The sequence below is a fragment of the Kryptolebias marmoratus genome, linkage group LG16 (genome assembly GCF_001649575.2).
Source record: "Kryptolebias marmoratus isolate JLee-2015 linkage group LG16, ASM164957v2, whole genome shotgun sequence".
Taxonomy (NCBI): Eukaryota; Metazoa; Chordata; class Actinopteri; order Cyprinodontiformes; family Rivulidae; genus Kryptolebias; species Kryptolebias marmoratus.
In genome coordinates this window covers 24,618,694-24,644,195 of record NC_051445.1, presented here as the reverse complement: position 1 = coordinate 24,644,195, position 25,502 = coordinate 24,618,694, and the positions used below count along the sequence as shown (strand labels likewise).

The 25,502-nt window shown below is 39.7% G+C and overlaps 1 protein-coding gene across 4 annotated transcripts in view; it reads right to left on the bottom strand.

Annotated features, from left to right (window-relative positions):
- The window catches only part of oxr1a (oxidation resistance 1a), a 210,160-nt gene extending 184,982 nt beyond the window's left edge, over positions 1-25,178 (bottom strand). For 2 of the 4 annotated variants that reach the window (XM_017413195.3, XM_017413196.3), the window contains exons 1-2: positions 25,048-25,178; positions 8,677-8,765 (exon numbers count right to left, since the gene is read on the bottom strand). In XM_017413195.3, coding sequence (XP_017268684.1) covers positions 8,677-8,693 — 17 coding nt within the window. In that variant the 5' untranslated portion in view covers positions 8,694-8,765; positions 25,048-25,178. The remainder of the gene's footprint in view (positions 1-8,676; positions 8,766-25,047) is intronic. The other 2 variants (XM_017413194.3, XM_017413199.3) reach the window with 1 other exon arrangement.
- Between the last annotated feature and the right edge of the window lie 324 nt (positions 25,179-25,502).

The window sequence follows — 25,502 nt, the reverse complement described above, 5'->3', positions numbered from 1 at the left end:
TACAATATGTGCCCATTTATGTAAAATTGTGGTTATTTGGAAGCACAAATGGAATCTGCAGCAGCTAGCTGTAGCATCTGGGCTCACTTCCAGCAAGAATTTCATATTTCTGCCAAAATAATAGTGTAATGTGAAACGGACTGATGTAAAGGTTTAAATAACATTTCAACAAATTGCTCTGGTTTTAGAAAGACTGAAGTTGGAGTTTTTAAAATGGCAGCAATCCACTTTGGAAGTGGGTCCACTCAGACAAGCCATTCTTAGCTGGTCAGTATGGTGTGCTTCCAAGTAGGCAAAATATTTCTGCAGAGCTTGAATCACTAACATTTTTGTAGGAATTATCTAAAGAAGAATGTATCACTCACTTGTGCAGTCTGCTCCTATTTTTTTTAGAAGAAATACAAATCTGCTTACTTGTTTACTTGATATGCTAGTTAGCAACGAGCCAGGAATAAACAGGAGTGGGTTTTGTTTGTTTGTTTGTTTTAAAATCAGGGCATCCAGGAAATTATTTAGAATATAAATGTAACTCAATGTGTGTATATGTAGAATTATTTCTAACATGTTAACCATGTCAGCTCATGATGATGGTGTGTTTTAGCTAGTTCTGCTATCCATGGGGCTTGGGAAAACACACTTATCAGTTTATTATATCTTTGTATCCATCTTATATTTTCCTCAGTTTATCTTTAGTATGACTTGACTAGATAAGTTTATTTTAGCTTTTTACATCCTAGTTTCCTTGCTTAGTTTTTCATCTGTTTATGTTACTTTTAATCATTTATTTCATTTAGATTATCTTAGCTCATGTTTTAGATGAGTTTAGTTTAGCTTTTTGTATTATTGCCTGTTTTTATGTTACTTTTGTTCTCTATTTTTGTTTTTTCATGTTGTAAAGCACTTTGAACCACATTGTTGCTGAAAGGTGCTATATAAATAGATTCAACTTGACTTGGTGCAGTTTTTAAAATAGAATTTTAGCAATTGCACAACATTGCCCTACATGACTATGTTGTATTATAACCCCATTAGGTATAACTGGATGTCTGATAGTCGCTCTGAGATGCACCTGATTACTTACGTATTCCAAAAATGTTGGGATGCTTGAAATGCTCACAAAAGGCTTGTTAAGCGATTACAAAACTGAACTTTCCAAATTTACAAGATGATGGACCAAAATGGACCAAAGCAGCCTCCTCCACAGCCCTCAACGCCCCCCTGTTCCATTCATGATGTGTGTCAGAAGCCAACAGGAAATCAGCCATTTTAACTATCAATGTGTCACAGTCCTGACTGTCGAGAGACTCCTAATGAAGGGATGGGGAGGAAATGGACCTGCAAGTTTCTGTTTGGACACTAAATAGGTGCTGCTCTTGCTGCAAGTGTCATAACTAAACCGTCAATGCAGACTTTGTTTAGAAAGGTTTTTAAACCTCCTTTCACCTATAAGGATTGTGGGTTCGGCTTTTTTTGGCTTCATGTGGCAAATCTATCCATAGAAACACACATTCATTGTCTTAAAAGGGCTTGTGAGGGAATTGATCATTTTGAGCCAAAAGGTGCATTTAAATTTCATCTTAAATGAAAAAAATCAGAACAGTGTAAGCTCTCCTCTTTCAATACTAAAAGCATTATATTGAATTTTAAAACATTCTTAACCTGCTTTTTTGTTCTAGATTCTCAGTCACCCCAAACAGGCATTTCTTACACAGAACTAATTCTCAGATGTATTAATATTAGCAAGATATGAGACGAAAACAATGGAGTTTAACCCCTCATTTGTAGACAGGTGCGTTCATAAAATATTTAGCACACCTAAGAAGATACAGACAGGTTTTGGTGCTCCCGAAGTGACACAAAACCTTTTACTCTGTCTTCATCCAGTCTTAGAGGGCCACAAAGTAACAGTAGAGTTAATGTGTCCCCTGACATTTGATACCTCCTTCTTCCTGTGTCAGCAGAAACCCCTCTCTTCATCACTGTTGCAGAGTTTCGCAGTCCTCGGGCTTCATTACTGTCCAGGACCTGTCACTTCTGAGGCTGCCCGATCACAATGCTGCTGCAGTTTGCAAAGTTCAACTAAGCAGCAGATCAAGTTCAACACTTACAGCTACTTATCCGGTTTATCCAGAAGCCACTCAACTGTGCATAGTATATAGAACCCTAACCCCCAACTGTATTGTAAATGAAACAAATAATATGAATAATATATTATACTATGACAACATTAGACTTAATCCGAATAAAGCATCGGCTTTGGTTTAAAAAACAACAACACCAACGAAAAACTCTTGACCGACTTGACATGTTGACGTTTTCCCCTCAAGGAACATGTAAATTTGCCTGCATCGTAGCGATTTTTGTGTTGCTAAGATCAGCTGGCTGTGGCAGCCATCTAGAATAGGATCAACTCCAAAATTTAATCGGTTGTAGATGACCATCCAATGATTACTTTGTAGAAGTTTGATTTGATCATGCCTGCGTTTTAAGCAAGGATCTTGTACAATGTGGAGTGCTCAGCACATGTGTTGGAGATGACTCTCAGCTACTACCACATCAAATATTAGCTCAGTATCAGTAAAACGGACTGGTTCTGAGCCAGTTTCATGTTGGCTAAGGTCACTTCGCTGTAGCAGCTATCTTGTATGTGGTTGCAAAACATTCGATATGGCTGTAAGGGGACACTCATGTGCTGGGACAGATAGGATCCTTGGTCCACGAGGACAAGGCAGGACATAATTTAATAAGATTTTTAGGAAGAAAAAAAAAAGGTTGTGTTACAAAATATTCACAACTCTGACAATCAGGAAACTAATTTTGCTCAATTAGAAACCCGCAGCTCCACCTACATATACAAGCTGGATTAAAGAGGATCTTTATTTTCTTAAACTGGAAAAACATCTGACGGACTGTGGCGGTAAGGCTGGGTCATGTGAAATAAACTGGAATCCTTTTCTGAACTGAGCAGTGTATTTATTGATCTGTCATATTTATTTTATTTATCCATTTCTTCATTTTCCTTCTGCTTGCTTGTTAGGGGTACTCATTAGGTGACTGTGTGTGTGTGTGTGTGTGTGTGTGTGTGTGTGTGTGTGTGTGTGTGTGTGGTGGGGAGGGGAGTGGCATTGGTTGTTTGTTGTTAATTGGTCATTTAAAAATGTTGAACATTTATTAAACAGAGTGTTAAAAAATAAATCTGTTCAGTGGTACATGAAATATTTCACTAATGTGACACATGAACACACACGCACACAAGCAAGTACACTATTGTCTGCCACCAAAGGCAAAATGAAAATAAAAATCCATGTCAGGGAACCCAGCTCTGAAAGACCTCAAAGTTAAGTGTCAGTAAAAACTTATATATATGTCAGTACTTCTGCACCAATCCTTCATCTAGTTTCTGGGTTTTAGCCATTTATTCCACAAAAAGCTTCTAGCTGTAAGATTCTTCATCTATTCAGCTTGCCCTGCTCTTTGTCCATCTTCAAACTGGCCTCACGTTGGACTGTGAGGGTCATGCCAAAACATAATGCTTCAGTCTCATGAAGCAATTTTTTGAGGCATTTGAGAGACTATTAGCAGTCATCTTCATCTTTGGCTTTTTTCCACAGACAGTGGAATGTTTGCTTTCAGAATATGCTGGTATTTAATTGAACCCATCTTCCCTCTAACAGTGTAATGTCTCACTCGTGCGTCACTAGCTGCAACACAAGCCCAAAGTGGGATCGATTCCTCCCTGTACTTAACAGTTAAAGAGGTTTTCTCTTCCAATAATTGTACTTTTTCCACCCCTCACTGTGACTGAAAAGCTTCATTTTAATGTTGTCGGTCTGGAGGAGTGGTTATTAAAAAGGTATCAGGTTTAATTTGATGCTAAATGCAGTGATTACAACTTTTCCTTGAAATGTATGCACAGTAAACCAGCCCCGCAAAGTCTGTTAGGCCTTTTTAATGATATTTTGCAGTCAGATGGAGGTTTTAATTTGCCCTCCGATCAACTGTCCTCTTAAGTCTTGTTTCTGCACATCTCATTTTAAGGTGTTGTTAATTATCATTTCTTAATAGTATTACTAAATGAAAGACAGTCAAAAAAAAAAGGCTTTGCTATATTTTTTTATCTATTTTTTGACATTGATATTCAATGCTCTTGTTTGTCCTTTACATTGATGAGAACATCAATTGATCACTAATGAAAATAGAAATAGAACTAATCTTTGATAATGGAAGAAGAGTTATTATTTGAATAAGGTAAAACAGCAGCAGGTCATCAAAATCTATGATCAGGACTGGAAACTAGACCTGAGTGATAATCATGATCTTGACTCTCTTGTACATTTGAGATCTAAGTTTTAATAAATGACCATTTTGTGCATGGGTAGTTCCCGTCATTACAGTGGCAACAGTGGTGCCATATTTCCTTCCAAGAGCTTTTCCACCATGTGGAAGTTTTTCTGACAACATTCACAAGGTGTTATCTGTTCGTAGTGTTCTGGCATCATCGCAAGGTTCACGGCACCACAAGATAAAGCACATTATCTCATCTTACAAAAAACATAATGCAATAAGATGATCTTTCAGTTTGGTTGAAGGAATACACAGAACAATATCCAACCTTACAGAGTTCAGTAAACATCTGAATCCATGCAGCAAGTTTTTCCTCAGAAAGTGTTTTCAGCACAGGAGGAACATTTCAATACACTGTTAGTCTAGTCCTTGATATCCCAACCATGATGACGGACCGAGTGTCTAAAAATGCACAGGTGCTCTTTGTTAACTTCAGTCTATTATTTGCATTCTTTTAAGTAGTAAGAGAAGTAAGGGGAGTGGTGGCGCAGAGGTTAGAGAGGTAAGCCCGTGATTAGTAGCTCTTAGGTTCGAATGTCCAGACTGGCATAAACCTTTGGTGGGGAAAGTGAAGCGCCCACATCTGCCTTCACCCTGGATTAGCGGTTAGCACCACTGTGGGCCCTTGAGCAAGGCCCTTAACCCTCCAGCTGCTCCCCGAGCACCTTGGATGGCAGCACTCTGCTCCACGTGTGTGATGGGAAAGAACATTGCAGAACATTATCACTTAGCAATATGGGCGGTCACATTGTTATCATTACAGTCATCATTATGGTTGTTGCTCTTAGTATACATTTATACAGCTGCTTAGAAAAGCTTTTTGCTGCTAATTGATAAAAATAGGTTTGCGGATTCCATTTGTCTACAGTTTAATGCTGCATCAGCTCTTGTTTTGGTGTCTAAATACCTTTCAACTTTTATAAAAAGAAATGTAAAAAATAAAAATCCTTAAAGCTTATAAAGAACTGTTTATCTCTTACTTAATGACAACTTTTAACTAACAATGTCTAAACTGATGCTGCAGCTAACTGCAGTTTGATATAAAATACCATATGTACAGCTGTGCAACAAAAACTAAAAAGCTTACTGGTTCTGCTGGAAAATCTTGTAATTTGATTAGAATTGACACCTACCAGCCACTCAGAGTCTTCTATTTTTCATGACCTGGTCACTGTGTAATTAAATGCAACAGCTCATTTAGTATTCAACCAAATCAATCAAGTCCAGTCCAACTTGTTGTATATTACATTACAGATTCCACACGGGGCCGACACAACGCGATGCACTTTTTTAAATGAGGGTTTTTTTATACAGTCACACGGTTGATGCTCTGACCAGGTCACTTCAAGGAGAGTCAGTGTGTGGCGTAGTGTTGGCAGGCTTTACGTCGTGATTGGATCAGCAGACCTTTGTGGGAGGTTAATGCATCCCAGCATGCACTCTGCTCTGCAGACACAATTCTCCTTCCTCCGCAAACATAAATGATCAAGCGCGAGTTTCTTCATGCCAACAGCTCGGAGAGAAGGGCTGATGTACAGATGGGTCAAAGTCGACCGTAATTATTATTGTTTGCCACGATTAATTCGGTGATGACAGCATCAGGATGTCTTTTCTCAAAATGTAACAGTGTGGCATCCTGCAAAGTATGTCAGCAACAGCTCCCAATCAAAGTTTCACTTCAAACGCAGGAACCTCCAAGCAAATGTCTAAGAATAGCAAAACCAAGTGACTCCTGAATAAAGAACAAGAGGTCAAACTGAGGCAGGGTTGCGTTACAGAAGCTGTCCTTTGTCAAAGATGAACGACAAATCCACGAACACGAGTTGGGTTCATGTTGCAAAAGCAGAGGTTATGCAGGTGGTGTCATTACTGACATCCTGCACTGTCATTTGATTAAGATGTCTTAACAAGCTAACCTCACCTGTGGAGAAGGTAATTAATTATCACAGCAACAGTTCAGCAAATGTGTGGTTTTAGGGCGAAATGAATGCCTGTTCCGAACATCACATGATACCAACTTTTCAGGACAACACAAATCAAATTAAAAAGAAAAGTATGTCAAGCAAATCAAATCAGATTATTTTCATTTTCATGGATGCATGTCCAGAAACTATTTCAAGCAAAAGGTTTTTTTCTGATTCACCACAACAGTGAGACAGTCTATACCAGGGGTGGCCAATCCTGGTCCTCGAGGGCCACCGTCCTGCATGTTTTACTTGTTTCTCTGTGTTGGAGCAGGGAAACAAGTAAAACATGCAGGATGGTGGCCCTCGAGGACCAGGATTGGCCACCCCTGGTCTGTACCAACAGAAAGAGTTCACTAAAGGTCAAAGGCATGGTCCACATTCTGAATTAAAGGTAATCTGCAAACATGTGTGATTTTAATTAATTAAAAGCCTTAATCACTCTTGCACTCAAGAAAAGTGTTGTTAGGGACCCTTGGACAGCATAAAGTAAAATAAAATCAATATTTAAAGCTACAGTGAAGCAGTATAACACAGACACCACCTTCCTCAACCGCTTTATGTACTGATCAGCAGTTTGGAAAAAATCCTTTTGTTTCATATTCAGCAAAAATGGTAGTGAGCTTTTGGAGCGTTTGAATTTCAACATGGCAGCTTATTACAGTTGTTTTGAGCGCATCCGTGCCATGGATTGTGCTGACGCAGCTCCCTGAAGACGGAGGGCTGGCAAGGTTTAATCATCTCCTCACACGCTGTATGATGATTACACACGGTGCCAGGAGAGATCCGGATGGATGCAACGCTATGACAACTTCGCCATCGCATTATGATACATTAACTTTTCACTTCCCTATCGAAACTTCAGACTGAAACACAAACCCAAAGTTTGACTCCCTACGTTCTAAAGAACACCTATCACAGAAAAAGTGCGATGCGTTTCTAACCAGCGCATAAGAAGCTTATCTCATAACAAACTTCTATCACTTACAGTGCATCTACAGAGAGATATTAGGATCTTTTAACACAACCTGATGACCTGATGAAAAGTTTTTGACAAACTTTGGTCACAATAGAGCAGAATTACAGAACCAAAGCACCATGATATAGCTTGTGTTTCAAGCCATTGTTTTTGCAGCTGATTTAAAAAAAAGTGCTTTAAGAGTTTTGAAAAATGTTTTAGCTGAATTAGAGAGACTGCACTATGTGTCAGAAGGTTGCATTAACAAAGCAGCAAACAGGCTAACAAACGACTAACAGACTGATCAATACTTTTTATTTTAATATAACAATCTAATGAAAACTCATATTAAGACTACGCTGCTACGAAACTGATCAGAAGCTGTACACACAGTGCATTAAGGGGACTATCTTCCTGGGCTACGATTGTTGAAAACTAGCTGGTGAGATGTCTTGAAATGTTCACGGACCTTCTCAATTTCACAGACGCTCCCAGTCTTTTTGAACATGTTCAAATGTTCTCTCAAATTAGTTGCAAGAGTCATGGCAGGCATCTCATAATCCATCTTAGTTTTGTGGCGGGCATGTTCAACGCAACTCAGGAGCATTAGAACTGCATTTTGAGACAAGTTCTGAGTTAAAAATATATATTTGTGTTATTTTGATAACAAAGAGGGTCCACATGTGGCTCCAGAGCCCTGGTTCTAATTCAGGGCTCTAAAAATCACACGTCTGTACATCCTAACCTTATTGATTCAGAATTAAAGATTAAATTACAATTCACACAATCAGTTTATTGTGCTCTCAGTAATGTCTACTAAGCACTAAAGACACTTAAAAAAACAAATCAATCTCTTATTTGTGAACTATCTGACCTTGTGACATGGAAGCTGAAGAACCATTTTGTTTTATACCACATAGCCCACCTTAAATAAACCCCAGTATGACAATGTGACCACTGCCACCTTAAAGACAACATCTAGAAAAGCCAAAGCGATGAATGATTTATGCAGACTGTATGCAACCACGAGCCACATTAAAAATGCAGAGGGAGGGGAATGTAAAACTTGTTTACCAAAACGTCTCGAAAAAGCAATAGTATTTACACTTGACATAGTTTGCAGCATCAAAGGTGAAAATGTGTGTTTAAAAGGCCATGTAAGGTTCTCAAATTAAGGGATAAAGTTTATTCTGGGTGAAGAAGATGGTAACAATAATCAATGGTTATGGTTACCTTCCTTAACATGAATGTCTCTTCCCATGCGGAGGTACTGTAAGTTAAAAATAGCTGACCAGAAACAACCACCGTTTTAATCCAAAAACCCAACTTCTTTTTCTTAAATTTCCAAAGATCTCTGCCATTCCTTTTTCTGCATACGTAGAAACAGATCATAAGTGACATAGTGCTGACCTTTTGGTGCTGAACATCTTGGCAGCGTCTTCTTTTCTTTTGCTCGGGGGGCTTTTGGGAGGTCGAGGTTTCACGTTGCCTTTTCAGACCTGCAGGGAGCGCACACACAAACAAAGCAGAGAAGTCAGCGGCATGGGACAGAGGGAGATAGCGGCGCGGTTTTCAGCGGCGCGGCAAGTCACCCGCAAGTTGTCTGAAAGCCGTGGCCACGCCGACCTCAGCAGCCTTCATTAGCTGGCCTCAAACTGAGGGATTCTAATCGACTGGGCATGGCAGGAGGCAGCAAGCAGAGCAGAACTCTGCCAACACGACAAAGACAATGCGTGGAGTCAGATGGCCGTTTTAATCATTATTTGCCTTACCTTACCACACCGGCACCCATTTAAAACTGAATGAATTTAATTGGGTGTGAAGCTCAACTGGAACAACGAGGAACAATTAAACTGTAATTAAAAAAAGAGGGAGTGGGGGGGGGCGATATATCTGCCGGTGCAGGCAAACATGTCATGTGCGAGCCATTTAGTAGAACACTCTCTGAAAGATTAACCCTCCTTCCCCCAGACTTTCCCGTTTCATCTCTGCCGGACCCACCAGACAGTACGAGGGCAGGGAGTTGGCCTCTGCTGCTCCGTGTAAAGGTTATCAGGGACCGTGGAGGAGGAGCTGAGGTAAAAGAAGATAGGGTTCAATAATTAATGCAGAGGTCTATACAGGCCTCATTTCTCACCCTCTCCTGTCTGTAATGAGATGAGTGGAGGGCCAGAGGGAGGGGAAGGTAAGGAAAACGGGGTGATTAAAGCACCCGCATTGGCTCAAACTGCCACCTTCCTCCTTTCCACCAGTCGGACACAAATATATGGACACATCGTTTCATTTAATCATCTGCTGGCTTCCTTAGATAGGCATTTTGTACAAATTGGCTTTTTCTAACGTATGAGAATGCTTTTGTCCAGTGCCCTAAGAGGACTTTTATAGTGACTTGGCACTATATAAATAAACGGAATTGAAATATTCATCTAGTTTTCTTCCAGACGTGGTACAAACATATAACAGCATAAAGAGAAACCCAGCAGAATACACGGATTCCTTTGCATCTTATTTGACAGACTGAGATTCGAAACAACTGTCTGCAGTGAAATATTAAACGTTTCGAGAGGGCTTTGAGAATGACGCACGCTTGGTAATGCAATTATGTGGGAAAAGGATTAGCCTTCTAACAGAGGCCAAACAAAACATGCACTCCAAGGTTGACACAAAAAAAGAAGCTACAACTAGTTGGGTTCGAACTACATAACAGGACATGAATTATCTGGTCCGTACAAAGTCTTAATAGAAGGCAAACTTCATCCCGCACATAAAACAAACACTTTGCTGCTTGAATTAGAGAACAAGACAGGATTACTGTGTTCACCAGCAATTATTACTAGGTTCAGAAAAAAACTCAACCCGTTAGCTAAGAGGTAACATTAGTGTGTAATTTGTTGGATAAAGATGAGAAACATGATGCCACAATTTATGTCAGCATAGAGCTACATAATAATCACAATAAGGCAAATGGACTACTGGTAGCATTCACTTGTTAGCACACACACACACACACACACACTGAGCATTTGATTTCATCACAACTGATCTCAGACACTGATGTGAACTCAAAGGAGTTTGGTGTCTTACCCACTGATTTTAAACATTCGAGCCTTGATTTTTAGTATTTATTGCACAATTACTGTATGATAGCCTGAATTTAATGACAGCCACAGCTCATAAACAAGTCCAGGTGTTAAGAATTTATATAGAAACAGATGGAAAAACAAAACACCCTAAATGATATGTCAAGCATGCAATTTTCTATTAACGGGCCTTATGACACAAGAAAACAGCCACCTTTTTATGAAAACAATCAGCTGACCAATTAGGCCTCTTGAGATCATAATGTTTCCTCATATTATTGTTTGGGGCTCCAACATACTCAAAAACCTTTGGGAACATTGTAAAAGTAAGTGAAAATTATGATGTCATAAGGGTCATAAGGAGTGGCAAATCGGCTCAACAGTGCCACCTGTTTTAAACACACTAAGATGTATTTTCATATAGAGATCTTAAATTTGGTACACAAGTAGGACTCACAAAAAGGCACACAACACCTCTTGGAGGTACACCCTAAACCCAACAGAAAGTCAGCTATTTTGGATAACACAACCCTTTTGGGTTTAACCAAGGTGTATTTGAACAAACTCGCCTTATCGGTTTCAAATTTGGTCCATATACTACTAAAAACTGAAAGCCTTTTTACCTCTGTAAATGTGTATTGTACCAAGTCATTAAAAGATTGAGTTTTCACCAAAGTACAAGAGACATTCATCGCTGCTGCAGCTTTCATTTGTCTCGTCTCAGGCCTATGGTGGAAATGAAGATAAATGACGATTAGAAAGTCAAGTTCCTCAAGGAAACTTTTCTAATAAAAAGTCTAATGTATTGATGCTTAACAGGCATAAACTTTCTGATGCTAAAGTAGCTAAATTTGATTTATTGTTGTTAAAAATCAAGTTAAACTTACTTACAAAAAGGCCCATTTAAAAACAACCATAGTTTATTAAAGTGCTGTACAATAAACCCTAAAAACAACAACAAACATAAGAAAAGAATGTGAAAATCTAATTAAAACAAAAAAAAGAAAAACAGAAGTTAAAAATTTTAAATATTGAACAAAGTTAAAAAACATTGATTTGCGGTAGTATTTTTTTTATTTATTTATGTAACATTTGGTAAAATGTCCAAGTCACTAATTCATATCAAAAGCCATAGGACATAAATCTATCTTAAGTTGTGTTTTGAAAGGACTAGGAATAGGAACATTCAAAAAGAGTTATTTTAGTTGTAGATCTTTTGAATCATTTGAATCATTTGAATAAGGACAAAGAAGTTTAAATTTACATTCAGGATTCCAAATGTGCAACACTTTAAACAACAAGACAATTTTAAAAGTGCTAAAATAAAGAGTTACAATAATCCAACCTGGAGGTCTTTATACTGAGTTGTACACAAAACAACTCCACCACAGAGTGTATCTGGTTCATCAAATTCAAAAGGACATGGAGATCAAATTATAATGGCCCTAAGACAGATGCTAGCTTTACCGAAGTGTTTGAAGGACTAAAAAGAATAATTTCAGATTCATTTAACTGAAGACAGACACAAACCATCTGACATTTCAACCCTTCAGTGCAATTTATAACCTAATAAATGTGAGGTCTTCAGGAAAGTTCTGTGTATCATCTGCATAACAGTGAAATAAATATATAATTTGCGGACGATGTGACCCAAAGGTAGCTTGTACAATGTAAATAAAAAGACATAACCCAAGGGAAGCATGTATAATACAAATAAAGTCAACCCCAAGATGGATCCTTGAGGAACTTCACAAGTGACGAGGCTGTGGAGAAGATAAATAACTAGATACTTTTGCAATGTCAATGCAAACAATATAGGCACTGTTGTAATTTTTTGCTTATTTGTTATTTCCATATTATTATTATTTCATTTTAGGCCACTTGAGGTAAAGAAAACACCTGAGTATTGGTACAGGGATTAGAGTGTTTGTATGATGGCATGCTGTACTGTGATAATATTATTATTAATATTAAAATTAGAAACTAAATTTTTTTGCCATTTTGTTAATGTGTTTTTTGGGATCCTCTCCAATAAGAAGGGAGTGCTTGCAAAACATACATAAAAAATGCAGTTAAAACATAATTAAAAAGTGTCAGCTCCAATGCATTGAACAGCATGTAAACATACAGGTAAATTTTACCTCATTTTCACTGTTAGGATGGTGGTGTGGTCCATCGCTCTCACCTTTCCTGCCTACCTGACTCTTAGAGCATGTTTGTTTACTCAGTATCTTTTTCCCTGCTGGTGCTCAGTTTGCTTTCTGCTGCCAATCAAGTGCCGACTGGGACAGACCGTATGGCCGCTGAGAGAAAACAAAGAGCATTTCTGATGCAACACACAGGTTTTCTCTTTTTCTTCCTCGGCTTGAAAAACCCGAGTCAGATTTTAAAGCCATGTCATGTCCCAGTTAAAGTATTGTAAATGCTGTTGGACATATTAAATGTAAATGTCATGGCAACAGCTGAGGTAGACACATGCAGGGTCAGATAAAAAAAGATGAACTGCATTTAATATTTATTAGGATGTCGCATTAAAAAAGGAACAAGACAGTGGAGTTTGGAAACTTTTAGTTCCTGTCAGCCAATCGACAAGAAGCGTCTTCACAAGCCATTGACAGTCACGATTGTTTGACTGGTAAATAAAGTAATGGTCACTACCTACCAACCATCTGGTTTAGGTGGTTTCTTCCCCTTCCTTTCAGATACTGCCATTGTGGACATGCTGTGTAAGATAATACGGCTTATTTTAGCACTAATGAGGAAACTCTAGCCTTGTCTTCAGTGTTTTCCCGAAGTTTATTGAAGAACAACTTGAAGGTGGCTTTTTATTTGCAGTTGAGGAAAGTAACTGTGAGAACTGCAGCTAATAAATTAATTTGCTATATTAAATTGACCTTAAGTGTGAGTGTGTGCATGCATGGGTAGCTTCTCTGTGTATCTCTGTGTTGGCTCTACAATAGACTGGCAAGCTGTCAATAGTGTACCCAGGTCCCCACCTTTTAATTGTTAGGTTTGGCCCAATTCACACTGGCTCTTGGTGAGGTCTGCAGGAGTGTATTAAGAACACAGTGAACTCCTTTTTTTTGCGTGTTAAAGTGTGATCATTTCAGGATGGTTTTGAGCACAAAACTTTCATAGCAAGGGGACTTATTATATCATGGTGACAGTGTATTGGGTTCCTAAGTGGAGTGTGGGGTGAATGTGTTAGCAGTCCATCCATGACGTGGAGCCTCCACACACCAGAGTGGAGTCTGGTCATCAAAAATTAGATGCAGAACGGGAGACAGTGGAAAGCATTGTGGGGTCGTCAAAATAAAGTGGGTACAGTAAATTAATCAGTGAAAAGAAGAAGCAATTTTATAGAGAATACCAAAAAGCCTTTTTAGCCTAATTTAACTGAGTGAACTCTTTGTGTTCAGTCAGGTGTTTAAACTGAGCCAGGGTCAGATTGGTGGTACTGAAGGAAGCTGTGTTACCTACAAGCATGAGTTGTAGAGATTACAAAGGACTGCTAGGCCTGTTAACAAAGCAAGTGAGCTAATCAATAAAAAAGGAACAATTCGAAAAACAATACTTAACTTGAGATCAAACTGAGAAGACAAGGAGGCAATGAGGACAAAAGTACCTTTTCATAAATGGCTATGAATGTTTTCACAGAAAGTCAAAAATAGGAATGGGGGTTGGGGGGAATATCTAAAGCAAATTGCTTATCCAATCAGAGAAAATGTAGACCCCAGGGAGAAGAGAAAGATTATTCCAGAGGCACGCAATTTCCTATCCCATTTCTGTTCAAATATGAGTCATCCTTCCTTTCGTCACAGTGTGGAAGAGTTTTTAAAATGATTACAGTGCTTCACCAAACCCTGAACTCTCCTCCTCAAAATAATGTACCGATGGCAAAACAAAACAAGAACTGGAAGCACACTGAATAATATTCAGTGACGCCAACTCCAGCTATCAAACACACTAAAAGAACAAATCAGTTTTTTTTCCTAAGCAATATTCAAAAAGAAATAGGAAAGAAGATTAGCTCTAAACAGAAAGTGAATCTCTTCAAATGGACCCAGCATGCAAACAATCCTCTTTGGGAGTCGCTCTTAACCCCAAAACCAGTTAGGGGTCTTAACTTATCACAGAGCACTATTTTATTTTAGACCAGTGACATTGTGTGACTAAAACACTGGTGACGCTGCTGCTAGAAGTGAGGAACAAGATTCAAGTTTTGATATTGTAAGAAACGCTAAGATAAAAATTAAGTGGAGCAATATCGCTAAGATGAAGAGTTTTGTGTATTTTTTGATGTTAAGGTGCGGATCGTGGATCTTTAAGCAGGACATTTGAAAGCAAAGCAACAATTATAAAAGGCTCTTAAATTCTTAAAAACTCTTAGACTCTTAAAAAAGGTCTAATAATGAGCTCTGACTTGTGTGACTGACAACATTCAGTGAGATGCTTGTCATAGGAACAACTGCAAGTGATAAAGAGCTTAACAGGCTGTGTTTGAGGTAATATTCTGTTTGTATTGTAGCTACCTGTGTTGCAACATTACAACCAGTAAATTGACCTACAGATGTCTGCTTTCCTCTGACATGAAAGAAACAGGTTTGCTTTACACTCATTGGCAAAGAGAAAAAAAGAAAAGAAAAGAATCTTGCTTGAGGATGTTTTTTCCTGCAGAGCTTCATTAAGCCAGCCTTGTGTTTCAGTTTAATCGTCTCTGGCCGTGCAGAGCATCATGACAAACATTATCAGCATCCAAGCATGTAATGGACTGAGGCGAATCCCTCAGACCGACGGAGGGACAGCAGGTATCTCCGGCGCTCGGGTCGACACTTCTGCATGAAGATACCGACCGTAAAACAACAACAACAACAACAAAATGCTGGTGATGTGCGCAGGGTGCTTTTAACTCAAGGCTGACAGAGCCGTTTTCACAGAAAGCAAAGATGAGCTAATCCTGGACAGCCTACAAAACAGGCAGCTGGAAACCCAGCAGGTCACATGCTACACAGCTGTATCAAATCCTTTCCATATAAGATGCAAATTTTATTGCTCCGTGCTTTACAGATGACTGAGACGATAAGATGGCAAATAAAGATATGAGTCGGGGCTGGCTGCTGGATGGAAACGAGAGTGCAGGAGGAGTATTGATTAGCGGCAGGATTAGCTGGCCCAGCATGAAGCTACATCTCCAGCAGCTACAAAGAAGCATAGAAGAAAGCAGGCAAATGTCAGCACAGGCCACATATATACACCCTATAGAGGTTTTTAAGAAATGGAAGCCCACCTACCTTTCAAGTAAGCCTCAGATCAAACCACTCTATTCATACCCTGAATGATGTAGCTGCTGTGGTGTTTGTTCCTTAGTAAAATCAAAAGCTGGATAAGTTGACAGGTAGAAAAACTAAATGCCAAGGAAAATAAGACACATTCCTGCAGCTCAGCACAAAGAATCAAGGAACCCTATGAACAGAAACCAGTACATAAAGTAAAACTGGGGTGAATTCACTAATCCGGACCAGACAAAACTAAAATCTTGGTCCACTCTGTGCATTCGCATTTCAGTCAAGGCCCAGTTTGCTGCAGTAATATGACTCATCTTCCCTTCTGTTCCTCACTCCTGTCCCCAGTTTGTCCCATCGTCTGCGTCTCTTGATTGTTTACGTCTCTCCTGTTTCAATCCTTCATCTCTTCTTTTTCCTCAATTCATATCCTCGGCTGTATCTGATGGCACTTACAGACGCTGATTGCATTGTTTCCTGAACTAATAGGGGTCACAATAGCCTGGCAGGAAGCACAATGCCATTATGGAAATGCTCAGTCAATTACCAAGCAAGAAATAAACACCCTCTTTGTCATTTTGAACTCTTGTACTTGCATTGGGTTAATGGTAGTGATGCATGGTTGTTGTCTTCTAAAGGGCATCTTATCTGCATCTGCTGGAATTACACAACAATATGCACAAGGTCAGCTTAGTCACTCTTGGATTGGCACAATATTCTTTTTTTCAAGCAAATACAAAAAGGTATCTCATTTTTTTTCAAAATAAATGACACAATTCTACAATAAATTGAATCATAAAATAAGGTTCAAAGGTTTTCAAACATTCTGAACTGATATGAAAAAAAAAAATGCTTGGCTCAGATATGCAGATCTATTTGACCAGGTTGCTGAATGCAGTTTTTTTCCTCTAAAACTCGGGGAAGGGGAAAAGGAAATAAGAAGTGAATTTCAGAGTGAAGACGTGTAGGTAAATAAATACTTCTGGGAGATTGATTGGGATATTGACTTCCTTGTTAGGATTTAAATGAGCAGGCTGACTCCAATGGTGCGATAAACGTGAAAAAAAAGGGTCCAGAAGTGCCAAAGCTGCTCTGACAAAGTAATTTTCACTTGTCTACCAACCACATCAGTGTTCCCATCATTAGTGTCAATGCATCTACAGGAAAATCTCCAGCCTCCTAACCCCTCAGCCAAGCTGCTACAATTGGTCACTCCAAAAGTGGCTGCCACTTTGAGCCAAGTAAACTACTGAGAAGTACGTCTTCAGAGTCTACCATTTACTTGAAATACAACTTAGGTTTCTTTTTTTCCGCAGAATGTGACTGTAGGCTTCTATAATGGTGATGGCAAAATAAACAAAAAAAGAAAGAGAGAGAGAGGAAAAAAACTCAGCTTTCAAGCAGAGTTGCTTGTGGCAAGGTATGTACGGAGAGCTGGAACACTGTCAGTTTGAGTTAAAGACATGTACAGAGCTGGGTTGGGGACTGCTCTCTGCTGAGTCATTTCACTGTGTGATATTAGGCTGACAGAGACAAATGCCTGTGGAGTGTCAGTCAACAATGACCCCCGTACCCTTGCTGTGATTCAATTAGCGTCCAAGCTGTGTCCCAGAGTGGAACCAAAGGCAATGTTCACTCAACTTCAGTGATGGGGACAAATCTGATTTTAGCTCACTGACAGTCTTGCCATCTTCCCATCAGGTTATGTGTCACTTAAGTTTCAGATGCGTGTTGCGGAACTATCACATTGTCACTCAGTTTACGACACGAGCGATGCACTCAGAACGTGGCTTTATTTCAGTCTGGATGGCTACAAGTCAGTTTGGCCTTTTGTCAATTCTGTCTTTGCAGTTTTGGTCAATTCATACCCATATTTTTATTTTTTTTATGATATCAAAAGCAGCTGTCTGCCATCGGTCACTTCCTACTGTCCTCAGTTTAGTCCATCATACCAGTCTCTGCCCACTTCATATCCACATTGGTGGCTGCCCCAACTTTTAATGATTTAATCTACTGGAGTACACTTTTGGAATCGGGATAATCAGATCTGGATCAATTATTATTATGAATTTTGTTTGTTTTTTATTTAATGTTTTTGACGTGGTTAGGTTACTGCTCAAAAGGGGTTTTTTTTGTTTTTTTTTAATAGCCCCAGACAAGAAAATGATGTTTTGTTCAAACCAGGAATTAAGCACCTAAAATAATTGATATTTTTGCCTAACAACACAAGGGAACACATTTTACTTTTTACAGAAGAAGCATTCACTTCAACAAACCTGTGCTGTTGAGCGTCTGTGCTGGCGCGTTCACAGCCATGACATGCGCTGAACCGGAGTACACTTTTGAAAACGTCTGGCTCATTATTGTGTCAAGGAAATTATATTTTTTCAACTGTATTTTGTTACGATGCGTATAACGTGAACTATGAAATATAGCACAGCTTGATTCTGTGTAGGGTCACATGTAGCTGGCACCTATACATGAATAAGTGCATGCAGGGTTGCATGCATGGCAAAAACCATGCATATGATGAGTGCATGGGCGCAAACTGGAAAATATTTAGGTACATTGGTGCACAATAGTAACTACGCCATACCCAGTATATACAAACTATCAACTAGTGGGTATAAAATGTGGGTACAATATGGCGGAGGGAAAACTGACCAGCACACAGCTCGGAGACTTGTCTGATGGAAAGTTTTGTTGTTAAAAAAACATCTGAAGGCTTATCAGAAAGTGTCAACCTGAGCAAGGGGTAGAGAGAGACAAAGCAAAACCCTCACTGTTTTCAAACCAATTCAAGAGAAACACTCAAATTCCTTCACTTCGAAGACATTCAAAGAGCACCCGCAGCCTTCTTCATCTCATCCATATGATCGCTGATCTTGATCACATGTTCGGCCCTTGAGCCAAATAGGGAGGGAAAAAAAGAGGAAGGAGGTAAGTTGCTTCACTCAAGGGAGGAGGAGACATGAGGGGCGTCATCAGGCTGGGTTACTGTGGTTTAGCATCATAAATCCTCTAATCCTCCAACCAGTTCCCTCATGTTGTTTACTGGATGTAGGTAAAGTCATTACAGAGCGAAACTGTCTGCCTGGCCATGTGAGTCCCATACTAAAAAAACAGATCCATGTTCGTCCTTATGTATTCTTTACCTGCACTGTTGGAAGAACTGCCAAGGGCCTTTATCCTCCATAAGTCTCTTTTGAGATTATCATGATTAGGCAGTGGGATAACGGCAAAGAAGAGCAACAAAAATCAGTGAAAATCACACAGAGAGATGTAAGAAAATAAATCGGCCCTCAGGTTAACAATAACTTAAAAGGGGTAGAATCTGTGTGCATTTTAGATACAGAGTTCATAACTGGAATGTTTTCTTCATGTACAGAGTAGCCCTTTCTTTTGAATCAAGGAGGCGTCTGTATAAGACTCCCTCTACCATCCTGCAAGCAACATTTGAAACCGGCTGTAAAGCAACTGAACAGAACAGATAAATTCTTGAAACCTTTATCAATTTTCAAAGTCTTTTTCAAATCCCCACATATGATTTGCAAAACCACACTTGCATATTATTGTAAAAAAAAAAAAAAAGAAGCACACTGCACCTATAAAAGAAAAAAGCTCAGAATGTGTTGGTTCCAGTCTTGGCCCTTCCACTTAAATGAATATAACTTTGAGATAATTGGAACCAAATACCCTAATTCTTTTTCATGTTTTGTTGCTTACAGGTCCAATAGACTTCACTGGTGCTGCTTCAGTAGCCACTAGCACACTGGCTCACTAGAGTCTACTACTTTCCACAAGATTTCTGGAAATACTCTACACTGAACGTTTGCTCCGAGTGGTTTCCAGTTGGAGTCAAGATTGAGATTTTATTGAATCACTCGTAGTTTTGGCTATCTTTACTTTTTAGCTTATCACAGTTAGTGTAAATATTTATCTTCTGAGTACCACAAAGAGGATCTTGAGTACCACCAGTGGTACTTGTAACACAGTTTGAGAGCCGTGGATTTAGCAGTCTGACTGCAGGGGCTTAATTCAAATGCACAAGCAAAAGGAGTTACAAAACACCAGAGGGGGTTTACCTTTCAAAACTATCTAGATTTAAGGGTTTCAGGTATGACTTCAACAATAATTAAAAACAACTTTGTTTTTCTCAGTTGCTGCAAACATGTCTTTATTGATCAGGCTTCATTTATTATTTGAGATAGGAACGCTCTCTCATCGTTTTATTTTCTTCAGATGTTCCACTGAACATACATTTAATACAGCAAATAGCAAGATTGGACTCTGTCAAATATAGAGGAAAATATCGTTTGAAACTTTTTCATACTAATAATAATTACCAGTAAAAAAAAAATTATCAATTGTGAAGTACAGCTTGATGTTTTTGTTTGGTTGTTTTAGAAAAAATGTAAACTAAATATCATTTGGTTTGGGATCATGGGTGAAACAAAACAATCGTGCACAAACACTCACTCCAGTGCTCAATTTAGAGTGTCCAACTAACCGAGCATACATGTTTTTGAACTGTAGGAAGAAACCAGAGCGCCTCACGTGTTCACAGAAAAACACGCAAAGTTCTCACAGAAAAAACTCTAAATGAGACGCGAACTGTGATGAGACAGTCATCGCTAACCTCAGTAGAGTCAAATTATGAAAGCCCCAGGATGAAATGCCATTTTAGAGGTACCTGGAGTGATAATCAAAAGTGGTACTAGGTCACTTATGCAAACTATAGATATATTTGTCATTGATGAGAAAAAAAAAAAAACATCAAATAAGTGTATTAAACTCACCAAAATGTACAGAGACAGCTTAGAAAAAAGGGATAAAAAGCAAGGTCACTAAAAACTTAACTTTTAACCTTAACCTTTTATTAGTTACTGTGAAATATTCTTGCAATATAGCTCTTCTTTATAAAGTTATCCTATCTACTGCATAACCCAATGATTAGTTAACATCTTCTGTGAGGCCGTCTGTAGAGTTTCACTCAAATTAACTTGACCAACCATCAACTCAGCAACAGTTTACCATCTTCGCTAGATAAATTGTCCGCTTAGGATGAGACAGAGTTCAGGAGTTGCTTGTTCCTTTGGTTTCTACAGCTACAAAATGGCCAACCTCCAATTTGATGCCAAAACGTGAAAACAATACTGCTCGTTAATCAAGAAAACTTCAACTTAACTAGTGCCTCAAAAAGTTTAAAAGTTCTCTGAAGCAGTTTTTCATGATGCTCCTGGACAGGAGGGAGGGGGAAATTCGATTTAAAGTTTTTCGGTTGCTTTTATCACTTTCACGTGACAGCTTCACATTCTTCTTCATTCTTATTTACTGGCAACAACTTCTACAGACTGACTCCAACTCCAAGTCTGAGCTCAGATTAGCGGCAGCCAGTTTCAGCGGCAGATATGCAGCTCCAGAGCTGCGGGTCCCTCTGCTCCGTTTGATTTAAGAGCTCCCAAAAGGACCGTCGGCGGACCGTAAGCGGAACGAACACGTACAATCACTTTGGCTGGTCCATGTCGCAACTACTCGCGAACAAATGAAAACCACGACAAACAAGGATGGATCATTACATCGCGTCACTCTTTTTACCTTGAATTGCTGCGTAAGAAACCACAGAATCCCAGTGGAAATTATGAGTGCACGGACCCCCTCAGGGTCAAACACCTTCACCTTTACAATGTGAAAGCCTAGGCATGACGTGCTCAGTGTGCAGCAGTTGGTATTATATTGAAAGCCAAATCAAAAAACGTATAAAAGCAAATGCTTAAAACTACATTTTTCTTGCAAAGCATCCTTTTATGAAACACAATGCCTCGCAACAAGTGAGATGCGCTGTTAGTAATTTCCACATTTGTATCGCTCAAGGCTCTACCTGCGTGCGCCTCGCGTGCGCATTAATGAGCTCGCAAATGGGATGAATGGGATAGGTGCAGCTGCTGAAACCCCACAAGACTGTGGCGCCCTTCAAACAATTAGGGCTACTTTTAGTTTCTCACGGCCGTTTCTATAAAGGACCGAACCTCGAAACCCTCGCAGCCCCCGCCTCGTCAGAAGGGAAGGAAAAAGGAGAACGTGAAAAAGAGCGGCTCAATTTGAGTCGAACACAAATGCGGAAATATTTCGATCCAATCGAATTAGTTTTTTTTTTTTTTTTTTTTAGAACGGCATGTATGAAATTATTTCTGCTACATGAATATAGTTCAGTTTCATCAACATGAATCTCCGTGCAGTAATCAATTGGTAACAGCAAGCACTCACTGATGATGGCAGGGTGAGGGATTAATCAAAGCCAGCAGCACCATGCATAATTTGATCATGAGAGTCATCACTCAACCGGTGTGTGTGTGTGTGTGTGTGTGTGTGTGTGTGTGTGTGTGTGTGTATATATCAACATCATCCTTTACGGCGGTGACGTTTCTTGCCAAACAGGACAAGTCCTCAACAAGTGAACTTCAATTTAATGGAGCTGAAACAATGTGTTGAATATTCTAGTAAAAGACAACACAGTTCAATACAAGTATGACTATATAATCTGTGTTAAATGTTTTATCATTTAAAGCAGGCACTGATAATCACCAGCTGCTGACCTTTACGTCTACCTGAGGTATAAAACTTCGGTGCACAACAAAAATTAGATTTCTTCCATTGGAGAAAAAAAAAAAAAAAAGAGAGAGAAAAAGCTATTTGTGTTGTTAATTTGTTGCTGGTGTTTGAGATGCTTCAGAAATTGGCACGTTTTTGTCAACAACTGTTTTTGTGAATTCTTACTTACATTAAATATATAAACGTGACTAGTTTACCTTTTTAATGCCTACTCGGCAAATAATGAAAATCAGAAAATTTGTATTTGGCAGAACTGAGTTTAGTCTGTATGTGCAGCCTTAAACAACTTATTATGGGGGGAAAAAAACCCAAAGATAATTCCGTTCACACTTGCACAGGATTAACAAAAGCATGGACTCGGTTTTAGATTTGTGACAATAAAAAATGTTAAAAAATGGTTAAATGGAGGTTCTTGTCTGTTAAACTGAGGCAACAGCACAAGCAAAAGCAAATCCAAAAACTGTTTCTGAGCATCGCTTTTGTTCCTTGTATGATTTTTGTACAAAAATCACAAAACTAAAGAAAATAAAGTTGTCTTCTGTTCACAGTGGTAACCCTTTTTTACCAGGCCTCATTTCAAACCCCTCTCTTCATACGTCTACATTCTGTTCTGCCGACTCTGTTTCACAGGGACAGTTATTGCCGTCAGACCACAAGCTTACGCTGCTTTAGGTGCAATAGAAGAAGGTAAAAAATAAATAAATAAATAAAAATAACAAGAGGAGAATAAGAGAAGACCACAAAAAGTCAAATATTTATGGGTCTATGTCAAACAGACGAACACCAAAAGCAGCACAACATCAACAACTTTGCCGGTGTGCCCTCTGAGTGAGAGTTCTTTGCAGACACAATCAATCTTTACAGCGAGGCCAGCGAAGGAGGCAACGTCCTGAATGATCCTGTATGAACCGGGAGCTAGGGAAAAAAAAAGCTGTAACAAGGAGCTGTAACAATGTGAAAATGGAACACTCCCGGTGTGTCTTTGCAGCTTGCGCCAAGATGAAATCAAGTCCCGTTTCACAGACGCTGACACATTCTTAGGAAAGATGTGACGACTTGTTGGACTTGTAGGACTCCAGCTTAGAAAACAAGTCTGATTTGAACAACAAATAGAAAGTACAGTAAGCCAAATAATAATTAAAAACTAAATTTAATGTAAGGTTGCAAAAAAAAAAAGTGACAGAATAAACTTTTCTAGTAAGCAATGCAGCTTCCAGTTTTTGAAAATCATGGCCCATTTTCATGTGCACGACACGAAAAACTGTAATCTATGCCGTGCACATTATTTTGTTGTCCACCTATACCCACATCGTACCCACCTTGGCAGCCAGACTCACATTTATGAGTTTATCTACTGGAGTAGACTTCTGGAATACAACAGGCTGATTTTTACCATTATTTCTAATCTGTGCAGTTCTTAGACTCGGGCATTCTGGGCTGTAGGTTTTCTCTTACAGAGGAGCCTCCTGTGCGGGTGTCCAAGCGCAGCTGTAGAATTTACAACATGAACTTTTGTATTTTAATATAGAATTTACCAAATCTAAATTGAGAAGGGTTCAAGATGCCTGCAACAACTCCGTGACTACTACGAGATAAAATACGTTGCACAATTTTTTTTTGAACCAGTTCAAAAGTCAAATCAAGGCTGCAAGGCTCGACAACTCAGGCGAGGAAACTGAGAAGCTCCGCGAACGTTTTCGGGACATCTTGGAGACTGCCGTTTGCCGACTGGTCTCCATCAGTGGCAGCCCAGTGACATCCTGCCGTCAGCCCGACACCTGGATGAAAACTTATCCCTTTTCCCGGCGTACCTTGTGACTGATAATGTACTAACCATTGACAGCCGTGACTTTAAATTGGCCGTACTGTCTCTTTAAGAGTGGTCACAATCACTTAAAACTTTTTAAACAGCAACACCCCTCCAGCTCACTCTGCTTCCAGTCAGGCCCCAGAATCTCCTTGACCTTGAGCAAACCACCTTGCACATCATTGCAGCGGTGAGTTTGTAAACAGCTCTGAACAACCTGTCCCTCACTCTGGACTGAGATGTCTTATTAGGACGCACAATAATGAGACATTTAAAGGAATATTATGAAGACTTCCAGCCATGCCCCCCCTCCTGCAGGCAGCTCATTCTGCACCTTATGGGACTATACCTTATTGCATTATGCAATGCTGTAATAGGCTTAGCTCCATACTACTCTGCAGGGGAGGGGAGCTTTGGCCTCACTCAGATGACTCACTTCATTAAGCCTACCTTCCTCAGAGCTTTTACTTGCTGAGAAGTGAACTTTCCACCCTCCCACCTGAGCACGGACCTCACATTAACATCTACTGGAGGGGAGGGTTAAATGACTCGTTTACACGGGTTGTTTGTAATGTTTTGACATTTTCTTACCTCTTTCAATTCTCTGCCTACATCCTCGAGCCATACCTGCAGGGGAGCATTAGCCCATTTTTTCTTTCTATTTTTTTTTAACTTCAAGAGTCGGCCAAATCTAAAATGTCCGAGGCGCACCTTTAATTGACCAAACTTGCTGTGAGAGTACGGAGGGTCCTGTTCTCACAAACTCATTGATTTGATGTTAAAAAAATAAAAAATTAAAAACAAATGTCCCCTGCAAAGCAGTGCATCATCCCGGAGGGTGGGTGAACTATTTTTAAAGCCACCAGGCAGGCAGCTGCACGGAAACAGCAACTCTCTCAGCAAACATTAAAGCTTAATAAGGAAACGACTTGTCCGGTTAAAAGCTAACGGAAGCCGGGGAGGTTTAACAACAAGCACGTTGCCGTACGTCGGTACTTACTTTAAGGGTGGGGGGCAGGTGGTGGGGTCCCGGCTGAGATGCTCGCGCAGACAGCCAGCCTGGGTGACTGAGTGAGGGCTGCTGGTGGGGAGGTTTCCTCGCAGCGGGGAATGTACACAGAAGCAGACATGCGGAGTCATTTGACCTTCTCCCAATAGAAACTACCATCCGCGAGACGTAGCAGAGGGGCGGAGCGGACCGTACCAAGCGGAAGGTCCCGGCGAGGCCGGCGGGGGAGCTGTCATCCGAGGATGCACAGCAGGGATGAGACTGACTCAGAGTCTGCAGAAAGAGAGAGGCACACAGAGAGAGAGAGAGAGAAACAAACATGGATCTGGTGTGGAGAAAAGAAGGCAGAGGCCAGGCTCGGTCTGAGCCGGTGGAAAGGTTTTAGCTCCCTCCTCACCTCTGAATCTGCGACCCTTACGATTAGGAGATACGTTTTTAACTACTCA